Genomic DNA, 11,698 nt, shown 5'->3' on the forward strand with positions numbered 1-11,698 from the left:
GGGATTAAAGGTGTGTACCACCACCAAGCAATACTGTCATTTGTAAATGTAATGTAAGTGTAAATTTGCTTATTATAAAGTTTTTGAAAAATACTTTATATTTGAAAAAATTATTGTTCAAAGGTTTCATAAACATTTTGGCACTTTCCTTCCAGGAAATATAACCGAATTGAGGTGTATTTTGGATGTAGTGCTGTAGTTAATAGTTCATTTTCTGCATAACAGTTGCATATGCCTTTTTATTATTGCATAGAAATGTGATTCATGTGCTTCAAAATTATAGTCACATGACTTGCTGGTTTTCATTTAGGGAGATGGTCCAGTACTAGAAATTGAATCCAGGGTCTTGCATGTACTAGGCTGTTGAGTTCAATCCATAGCCCTTATTCTTCCTTGTCTTGCTCATTTGTACTGAACAGTTTTCTGACTTCTTGCATGGACTGTCTTTTTCCCTCAGCATCTCACTTCCTGATTCAGGTAGCAGTTTAATTTTGTAATGTATTTGCCATGTTCCAAATTTTAATCTTTTGGTATTTTACAGGTCATTAATTTTTACATGAATCTTTTAGTGGAAAGGAGTAAAAAGCAAGGCTATCCAGCACTTCATGCATTCAGTACGTTCTTCTATCCTAAATTAAAGTCTGGGGGTTACCAAGCAGTGAAAAGATGGACCAAAGGGGTAAATCTCTTTGAACAAGAGCTTGTTCTGGTACCTATTCATCGGAAGGTGCATTGGAGCCTTGTGGTGAGTTGATTGTTGGAGCTTGGTTATAGATTCCTCCTTCTCTTTCCCCTTCTCTCTTCTCTCTCCCTCACTTCCCTTCTTTCCCTGACCACCTCTTCTCTCTTTTTTCCGGCCCCTTCCTTCCCCCTTTTTCTCTGTTCCCATGTCTTTCCTTTCTTGTCTTAGGGATCAATTCCTGAACCTTGCACATGCTAAAAAAGGATTGTACTGCTAATTGTACCCCAGTTGCAGCAAAGGCTGTTATCACTCCTCCAGTGAGAAAGGCCAGCTCTGTAGAGTCCTTTTTCTAGGTATTCACTTGTTCAGCTTCGGAAACTACAGGCATGCTTTAGAAGGAGCTCTGATTCTATCAGGAAAGGTACAGGGGGAGGTCCCATGCTAGGAGGATTACTGGTACCTTTGTATAGGAATTGAAGTTTGTCCTATTTATCTCAAACCGTGTGTGTTTTACAACTTCAAGTAAAAGTTCTGAAATCTGTTCATATTGCTACATATGTTAAAAAGTTTTAAATGCTCTTATTTTTAGAAATGAAATCATACTACTGTTAATGCTTACATGTTTCTGGCATGGTGTGGTACTGGCATAGTAGTACATGTTGAGATCCCAGTATGTAGGAGGCTGGGGGAGGAGAATCTGGAGTTCAGGCTGGGCTACATAGTGAGACTTTATCTCAGTAAAAAATCAAACAGCAGAAAAGGATGTCTGCCTGAGAATTTTTGCCTTTTCCCATATAGGTGATGGACCTAAGAAAAAAGTGTCTTAAATATCTGGATTCTATGGGACAGAAAGGCCACAGGATCTGTGAGATTCTTCTGTAAGTCTGGTCTGAAAGTCTCGCTGCTGTGCTCTCTTTCCTCCACTGGATCTCTCTTCTGTTTAATACTGGGGCGCTCTGGGTGCCTGTCTTAATGCAGTTATGAAGTAATGTGTCATTGTTGTAATATGAACGGAGGAGCTGTGTCCTGCCACCCGGCTAGCTTTATACCCGAAATAATTACACGGAAACTGTATTCTTTTAAACACTGCCTGGCTTATTAGTTCCAGCCTCTTATTGGCTAGCTCTTAAATATTGATCTAACCCATTTCTAATAATTTGTATAGCCCACGAGTTGGCTTACCAGGGAAGATCTTAACCTGCATCTGTCTGGAGTGGGAGAATCATGGTGACTCTCTGATTCAGCTTCTTTCTCCCAGCATTCTGTTCTGTTTTCTCCGCCTACCTAAAGGTTGGCCTATCAAATGGGCCTAGGCAGTTTCTTTATTAATAAGAAATCACTCCCACATCATGTCATGATATGAAGTGCTTCTCTTCAGGGCTCCGTCATGTCCACCTTGTTGTCTAACTAACTTAGGAGCTTATCTCAGCTGAGAGTTTCTGTTTGCGAGATTGTGGAGGGCAACTTTGCAGGCGTTTCAGTGTAAGGCATATTCTCCACAATCCTGACTGGAATCAGATTTCCTTGAAATTAGAATTCTGGGTATTCTGAAATACTCAGGGAGTCTTGGCCTGCAGTCCTAGAGTCAACTTATAACTGTATTTTCTGAGAGTGGAACTTGGTTCATAGAACTCAGGGATATTTTTTAAGTAAAATGTGTGCTTTGTGTAGGCAAATATTCCAAATTCAATAGTCTCCATTCTCGTCAGGTATCGTCCAGGTGAGCATCAACAAGACAGGCAGTGCAGAACCAACCTGTGTGGACCGTGCTTTGTCCCAAAGGATGAAAGTTCCTCTGTTTTCCCGTGTTTCAGGAACCTCCTTTGTATTGTTATTTTTACCTTTAGAGGCCATTATTAAGTAAAATAATTGTTACCTGGACACAAGTATTCTGCTAATAGGACAGCAAGTACATATAGATGGGTGGTATAGAGCAGGGCTTTTTAAATAGTCCCCACTTCCCTTTTCACTTGAGAAATCAAACATTTTCTAATAAAAAGTGGGTCCTGGAGATTAAACTTAAGTGGTCAGGGTTGGCATCAAGCATCTTTACCAGCTGAGCCATTTTGCTGACCCCAATTTTCTTCCCCACAAGACAGAGTTTCTTTTTGTAGCCTTGGCTCTCCTGGAACTCTCTGTGTAGACCAGGCTCGCCTTAAACTCACACAGATCTAGCTCTCTCTGCCTCGTGAGTGCTGAGATTGAAGCACAAATAGCAGTTTTTAAAATCAAACATTCTAACATGATACATCCCAGAGATATCTTTGAATACTTTTATGCTGGATAGAAAAATAATAGTAAAAGTCTGTTTTCTATAGTTAGACAAATTTGTTTCTATAGGAGCAAAAAACTGTACAGTTAAAAAAAACAGTGGAATTGCTAATGTACGGGAGTCTTGTGTCTGAGGTGAGGCGTGTCAGTCAGCATTGGTTGGTGGTTGGTGGTGTGATGGAACAATCAGTGTATAGTACGCTTGTGGTGTCTTGAGAACCAAGGCTGTAGTGAAACAGGTGCTGCTGCTGCTGGTGTAGCATGGGCCCAAACACTGCATTAGTTCATAATATCATAGTATAAACTATTTCATTACACATTTGGTTATGGCTGTTGAACATTGAGAAACATTCTGCTGTGGCCATAGTTCTGTGACCGTCATCTTTAGTCACGTGGCTCCATATCATGTTGTAACCAACACTTTAGAAATTTAGGAGTGTATATTGTGAATGGTACCAGATTTCCTCATGCTACTTAGGGCAGTGTGCACTCTAAAAATTATGAAATGCTTATTTCTAGAATTTTCCATTTTATATCTTGGATTGAGGTAACTGAAAGCACAGAAAGTAAGACCTTGGAGAAGAGAGACTCCGTTAGTAATTGCTAGAAACCTCCCTTAAAAGCATAGCTCCAGGTTGGAGAGATGGCTCAGGGGTTAAGAGCACTCATTGCTCTTCCAGAGGTCCTGAGTTCAATTCCCAGCAAACACATGGTGACTCACAACCATCCGTAATGAGATCTGGTGCCCTCTTCTGGTGTGCAGGCTTACATGCAGAACACTGTATACATAACAAATCTTTTTTTTTTTGTGGAACATACACATGTGCAGGCAAAATGGCAATGCACATAAAATAAAAATATATCTTTGGGGCTAGAGTGATGGCTCAATGGATTCATAAGCATTTGCTCTTATAGAGGACCCAGGCTCGGTTCCCAGTCCCCAAATGGCAGCTCAAAACCACATGTAACTCCATTTCCAGGACTCTCATATCCTTTTCTGGCCTCAATGGGCACAAGGTATATACAAACACACTGTCAAAACACTCACTCAGACAGAAAATAAAACTAAACAGTGTGTGTTGTGTGTGTGTGTTGGGGGCGGGAGGGGATTAGCAATGTCCAGGAACCTTTCAAAGAGGAAGGTAAATACAATAAAATATTAACAACCAATTTGTGCTGCCCACAACTTTTGGATACATGGCTTTCTTCTGGAACATGGGATGTCTACTGGGGGTGGGTGGGGTGGCACTACACCTTTAAGAACACCAATTATCCCAATAATTGCTCTTGTAAACTGAATATAGCTTATTTGTTCATCCTTACTAACGTTAAAAGCAGGAGCTACATTTGCTGTAGTTGCCAAAGGTTTAAAAGATTCAACTGTGGGGTTCAACAGCAGTGACAACCACCATGACCAAAACCAACTTGGGGAAGACAGGGTTTCTTTAGCTTATACTTCCACATTGTAGGCCATCACTGATCTAGGAGAAGAACTCAAACAGTGAGGGATCCGGAGGAAGGAGCTGACGCAGAGGCCATGGAGGGGCATACCAGCTTACGCTACACAGCTTTCTCAGTCTGCTTTCTTCTAGAACCTAGGACTACTACATCAGGGAAGGCACTACCCACAATTGGCTGGGTCCTCACTTATCAATCATTAATTAATAAAACTCCCTATCTCGTGGAGGCACTTTCTTAATGGTTCTTTCCTCGTCGCTAACTTTAGCTTGTGTCATGTTGATGTGCTTTGCATGTACAACCAGTCAGCACAATGAAGTAGTTATGCCTGGGGGGGCGGGGCACCCGAGACAGGGTTCCCGAACTGTCCTAGAACTCACTCTGTAGACCAGGCTGGTCTCAAACTTGCTGAGATCCACATGCCTCTGCCTCTGAAGTGCTGGGATTAAAGACTGCCAGAGGAGCTATGCTATCTTTTTTTTTTTTAAATTTTATGTGACTTGGTGTTTGCATGTTTGTATGAGGGTGTCGGACACCGTGAAACTGGAGCCATGGACAGTTATGAATTGCCATGAGGGTACTGGGAATTGAACCTGGATCAAATGGAAGAGCAGTCAGTGCTCTTAACTACTAAGCCATCTCTCCAGCCCCCGTGTTTGTGGTATTTGTCTCTTTCCATTAGGAGAAAAATTTAATTCCCCGTTGTAAGAGTACCTAATACTAAGGATTAAACTTATTGTTAGCTGGGTATGGTGGTGCATGTCTGGGAGGCAGATCTCAGTGAGTTCAAGGCCAGCCTGGTCTGGAGATTAAGTTCCAGGACAGCCAGAGCTACACAGAGAAACCCTGTCTCAAAAAACAAAAAACAAGTAAACAAAAAAGACTTATTTGCGGCCTGGCATGGTAGCTCATGCCTTTAATCCTAATTTGGGAGATTGAGACAGGAGGCTCTTGGATTGGAGGCAGTCTGGACTTTTGTACAAATAGAAAAGATTTTTTTCAGGGCTGGAGATATGGCTCAGCGGTTAAGAGCACTGACTGCTCTTCCAGAGGACCCGGGTTCAATTCCCAGCACCCACATGGCAGCTCACAACTGTCTGAAAATGCAGTTCCATGAGATCTGACACCTTCACACCAATGCACATAAAATAAAGTTAAATAAATCATTAAAAAATTAAAAATTTATAAAAAAAAGAGAAAAGATTTTTTTCTTTTTGTTGGACTCATATAGAAGGCTATAAAGCATTAAGACACATAAAACTCTTACCTCCTGAAAGCAATTTCAACCCTGTTGGGGACAGTGTTATTCCAGTTGAGAATCTGTATCGTAGTCCTGCATAATTTTATTCTATATTCAAGTTAGAAGGTCTGGTTTGTAGAATTTGAGGACTTTGAGATTAAAATTAAAATTGAGGTTAAAATTAATTACTTATAGTACTTAAGAATATATCTCCTGAGGCAGAGAGATAGCTCAGTGGTTAAAATCACTTGTTCTTGCAAAGGTCCCTGATTCAGTTCCCAGCATCCACATGGTGGCCCACAACTCTCTGTAACTCCAGTTTTGGGGATCCAGTGCCCTCTTCTGGCCTCAGTGGCAGTAGACACACATGATACACATAAATACATACAGGCAAACACTCATACACAAATACTTTCTAAAATCTTTATAGCCTGTTGTGGTGGACACACTGTAATACCAGCACTTGGGATACAGAGGCACAGGGATCTCTGAGTTCAAGGCCAGCCTCATCAACACAGTAAGGCCATGTCTTAAAAACAAAAAACAAAAATACTTCTCCCAAGAATAAGGAATTCTCTTCTATAACTGCAATGATATTACCCATGCTTAGGAAGTTATATATCAGTAAAGTCTTTTTTAGTGAATGTTCGTGTATGTATGGCCACACATAGGAACTGGTGTCTGTGACACAGCCCAAGTGTCCTCATAAGCATCCTCTGCCTGCTTTGAGACAGGCTCTCTAATTGGCCTGGAGCTCTCTGATTAGGCTAGACTGGCTGGACAGCACAACCCATGGCTCCTCCTGTGTTTGCTTCTTGGTGCTAGGATTACAGGCACACATGCCCATGCCACACATTTTCTAAACACAGGCCCAGGAGCTCAGACGTGTACTTAATATCTCTTTAGCCTCCTTGAATTTAAAACTGTTTTCTTGCCTTAAAGAAGACGTTTCACTACTGTGACTTTTCTAGTCCAGTCTACTTTGTTTCTTAATTTCAAGTGAGAAAAGGCAAATTGTACAGTGAGTTAGCTTATTGTTGACAAGGCCAGGTCTTTTCCTATAGAGTATCTTTTATTCTTTGATGATTTACGAATGTAAATGATTTGTCTTGCTCATATCCTCTGCCAACTCCTCCCAGGCATTCTCAATACGCTCCTTTCAGAGCCCCTGCCCTTCTCATAGGTCCTTTCAAGTCTCCTGAATTTTACAGATAACTCCAAATTAAACACACAGATATAAAAATTAAAAGCTAGTATTCACATGTGTGAGAAGGGCATACAGTGTTTGTCTGAGCCTATGTGATCTCACTTACTGTAACTTTTTTAGTCCCATCCATTTTCCTGTGAATTTCCCGATTTCATTTGTCCTTGCTGTGGAGTAAAATCCCATTGTGTATGTGTAGCACATCTTTGTCATCAGTTATGGACACGTGTGCTGATTCCACTTCGTGGCCATTGTGAAGAGAGCAGCAGTGAACACGAATGTGCAGGCTTCTCCTAGGATAGAGAGTCCTTAGGGTACACACTCAGGAGTGGTATAGCTGGGACACGTGGAAGTTGTATGTGTAGCCATCTGAGAACCCTCCACACTCATGTCCATAGTGCCTACACCAATTTACCTTTCCACCAACCGAGGAGTAAGCCTTTCTTTCCTTGCATCCACACCAGGATGTGTTGTTATTTGTCTTCCCATAGCTGTTCTGACTGTGGTGAGCTCACAGAGTAGTTTTAATAATATTGAACACTTCCTACGTGCATACTACTAGCTAGCGTCTTCTTTTGAGAATTCTCTGTTCGGTACCATTGTAATAGTTGGTTTTTCTCAATGTGTAGTTCCGAATTCCATGTGTGTTCCAGAAACTGGTCCTCTGAGGAGTTTTCTCTCATTCTGGAGGCTGTTTTCCACCTAATTGACGGTTTCCTTTCCTGTACAGAAGCTTTTTAGTTTCATAGAGCACACTTATGGATGATGGACCTTATTTCTAAGCATCAGACTCCTAGTTCGATAGTCTTTACCTTTGCCCCCAGTGTACTCCTTTCTCCCCTAGCAGTTTCGGAGTTTCAGGTCTTAGATTGAGGCCCTGGGTCCATTTGGAAATGATTTTTGTGCAGGTTGAGACATACAAGAATTTGGGTTGGGTTTTTGCAGGGGAGGGTAGTTAGCCAGTTTTCCCAGTACCGTTTGTTGAAAACAGCTGTCTTTTTTGTGTGTTGGGCATCTTTGTGAAAACTCAAGGTGCATGGCCTTACATCTGGTTCCCTGTTGTACCCTTTCATCTGTTATCATCCTTGAATGTGTTTGTAATCATCGTCTTGAGGTCTGGGGTTGTTACTGACGCCGTTACTGAATAGTCAGCCATTCTACAGGACTGATGCTTTCTTGGCTCTTTCCCTGTTCTTTGGTAGTGCATTGGGATTTACACATCTGGTGTTATTTCTTTGCATGCTTGTTTTTTTCTATATTATTATTAATTTAAATCTTTTTGTTTTTGTTGGTGTGTTTTTTGGTTTTGGAGGGGTTTTTTTTTTGTCATGTTTGTTTGTTTGTTGAGACCAAATCTGTCTACATAACCCCAACTGCCCTGGAACTATCTTGACATTGAACTCACAGAGATCCTCCTGCCTCTACCTTCCAATTGCTGGGATTAAAGGCCTACGCCTTCACACCAAGCTGCTTTCTTTTTTCTAATCAGCTATATTCTTTTAGCTGAAGTATTGGCAGTGTTGAGGTGGAACTTGGGTGTGGTGGTGATGAGTGTGTAGTTCAGAAAATAGCTCCTCAGTCTGGGAGTCTGGGTGCCTACTGTGAGTTCCATATTATCCCGAGGAAGAGATGAGCTAGGACAGCCACAGCTGTTTGCTGTTCCCACCGTGCAGTTGTCATGCTCACCTTATTTCATGGATCCTTAGACTTCAGTAGCTCTATCGGGAAACAACCAAGGGTAATGTGGAGTGTTTGCAGATCTTAGTTAATCAGATCGATGAGAGAGAAGTAAGGTGGGGAAGTAGAAGGATTGAGTATTAGATGGACTTGGAAGTAAAAAGAAACCAAGGTGGGTAAAATAAAAAGGAAGGGAGCATTGGGGTACTATTGGGGTCCACAGTTTTTAGAGAGCATTAAAACTATAGAATATTATAGACAATAAAAGAGGAGGGGATGGGGCTGGAGAGATGGCTCAGTCAGTGGTTAAGAGCTTTGCCTGCTCTTCCAAAGGTTCTGAGTTCGATTCCCAGCAACCACATGTGCTCACAACCATCTTTAATGAGATTTGGTGCCCTCTTCTGGCCTGCAGGGATACATGCAGGCAGAACACTGAATACATAATAAATAAATAAATCTTTTAAAAAAAGGAGGGGATATGGTTAAGAAAAGAGGGGGAGTGTATGAAACACAGTAGAAGAAAAGAGAAAAAAATGCCTTCTATGGGTGGGGAGATCCTGGAGAGACGGCTCAGTGGTTAAGAATACTGGCTGTTCCTCCAGAGGACCCAGGTTCAATTCCCAGAACCCACATGGCAGCTCACAACTGTCTGTACATGTGACACCCTCACATAGACATGCATGCAGGCAAAACAGTGGTACACATTAAAAAAAAAAACTTTTTAAAATATTTATTTATTATGTATACAATATTCTTTCTGCATGTATGCCTGAAGGCCAGAAGAGGGCATCAGGCCTCATTACAGATGGTTGTGAGCCACCATGTGGTTGCTGGGAATTGAACGCAGGACCTTTGAAAGATCAGGCAATGCTCTTAACCGCTGAGCCATCTCTCCAGCCCCCTACATAAAAATTTTTAAAAAGTGTCTTCTGGTAAACCAGGTGGAGAAACATAGTCCTAAAACCTCAGCAAACAAAAGCAAAACCATCCTGAGACATGCATGCCAGAGTTGAAATTGAATCATAGAAAATAAGAGGTAAAAGTAATACCCATGGATTGAATTGCTCACAGCGGCGCTGAATCGAAAGGTGAAGTGCTCAGATTTTGCTGGCTCCAGTTAAAGTTCCCTGTGGTGCTGTGTGGACAAGTGGGCACTGCTGCGGGGAACTATTGTCTCTGTAGCTTCACTATACTTGGGGTTCTGGCCTGTGGAGGAGTAGAGGTAGCAGGTTCTTTCTGGTAGTTCCCTTGAACCCCTGCACCCCACTGTGGCCTTTCCTTGTGCTGCAGGTCTGTGCAGCCCTTTCCTGCAGCCTCTGCTGCTCCCTCCTGGGCTGCTTCATTAGACAGGCCACACACCTATTGGAGAGGGCTTCCAGCTGGACTCTGCAGCATAGCGGTCCTGCCTGCTTCCCTGTCCAGCTCTTCCTGGTTTAATGAGTTCCTTACCGACCTTGTCTCTTTCAGATTAAGGTAGTGTTCTTGTTTGAGACTGTTCTGTTACATACCCAGACTTCCCTCAAACTTAGACTCCTTCCTCAGCCTCTAGAGCACTTCACTACTTTGAGCAGTACTTTTCAATACAGTATACGATGAATTCTTTAGTTGTGTATATTACAGATGATATAGAGAACTAGAAAAATACATAGCCAGTTGGTAATTGAGTGGCTGTTTTAGGGGTTTTTTGTTGTTGTTCTAAAGTAAGCATGCATGATATCTTTTAACATATATAATTTGTACTAGCAGGAAAGGACAACCTAAAAATAAAAATGTAATTATATTTCTAAAAAAACAAATAGATTCAGGCCAGGCGGTGGTGGCACACACCTTTAATCCCAGCTTTTGGGAGGCAGAGACAGATCTCTGTGCGTTCAAGGCCAGTCTAGTATACAAAGTGAGTTCAAGGACAGGCTACAAAGCTACAGAGAAACCCTGTCTTGAAACCCCCACCCCCAAATTAGAATCAGATTTGAGAATGACATCCCTGCTGAACATCACATGGTCCTTTTTAATCACAGTGGGTGGTCTCCTGGGCCTCCATTGATAAATTTATTATTTGTTTTTGTTTTCTTTAGTCAGTATTTGCAGGATGAAAGTAAGACCAAAAGAAATACAGATCTCAGTCTCTTAGAGTGGACCCACTACAGCATGAAGCCACATGTAAGTGACGCTGTCTGTATTTCTTGTTTCACTCATTTTCCTGAAGTGTGCGTGTGTGTCACACTAAAGATTGAATCTAGGGTTCGTGGATACAACCTTAGTCCTAATGTTTGTATCTCTAAACCTATAACCATCAGTGTAACCAAGATAGTTGCTTCTTGTCTTTCATCTTACTTTAGGTATAAACTGTTTGGGGAAACCCAGTCTCGGGTCTGAAAATGGGCCCCAGGATACTGTGAGATCAAAGGCAGGCAGACCCATGACAGCAGACTGCAGCTTATGGTCCATTTGCACAGAAACTGGCACAAAGTGGCAGCAGGTCTAGTGGTTAGGTCACAGTGGAAGAGACCTCATCTAACCACAATGATCTGGTTTTTCTCCAGCTAATGTCAGACTAAAGGCACATTCTGCGTATTCATGATGTCATAGTCTGGTCCTACAACTCCCATACATACCACTCCAGTGGCTTGACCTGCCGTAGTGTGCTAGGAAACTGACCAGGTTCAACTCAGATTCAGTTAGGGTCATAGTTCAAGATGGCTGTAGTCACGTCAAGTCAAGATTGGGATGAGAGCACACAGCTTTTTCCATACGGGTTTATTTTCTAATGTCTTAGAGCTGCTTGCTCCTAGCTGTGTTTCTGCTTCAGGGACATAACTAAGCTCTCAAGGAGTGATCCTAGTAGATTAAAATCTCTTTTTCATCTCCCTAGAAATCCCAAGCAATCAGGTGCCCTGATTGTTAAGACATGTAACCTCCACAGTATTGAAATAGATGCTTGCATTTTCGGGCATATTTAAAGTTTATAATAATATGAATCATTGTCACTACTATTCTTGTAATGAATCAAATGCTGCTCCTTCTTTTCCTACCCCTCATCATGTTTGATGGGTTCTGTTTTGCTTAGAACTCTTACTTGCCTTACTTCTTTCTTCTGCTAAGTGTTTGTGTGTGGCCTCACATGCTGTATCATGATTACAGTATTTATTTATTTATTTATTTATTT

At 41.7% G+C, this 11,698-nt stretch overlaps 1 protein-coding gene across 2 annotated transcripts in view; it reads left to right on the forward strand.

Moving 5' to 3' along the window:
* Positions 1-11,698, forward strand: part of Senp2 (SUMO specific peptidase 2) — a 45,905-nt gene that overhangs the window by 29,956 nt on the left and 4,251 nt on the right. For both annotated transcript variants that reach the window (XM_013354410.2, XM_005368980.3), the window contains exons 13-15: positions 542-745; positions 1,481-1,560; positions 10,608-10,692. In XM_013354410.2, the coding sequence (XP_013209864.1) occupies positions 542-745; positions 1,481-1,560; positions 10,608-10,692 (369 nt within the window). The remainder of the gene's footprint in view (positions 1-541; positions 746-1,480; positions 1,561-10,607; positions 10,693-11,698) is intronic.

Source organism: Microtus ochrogaster, unplaced genomic scaffold (assembly GCF_000317375.1).
Source record: "Microtus ochrogaster isolate Prairie Vole_2 unplaced genomic scaffold, MicOch1.0 UNK43, whole genome shotgun sequence".
Classification (NCBI taxonomy): Eukaryota; Metazoa; Chordata; class Mammalia; order Rodentia; family Cricetidae; genus Microtus; species Microtus ochrogaster.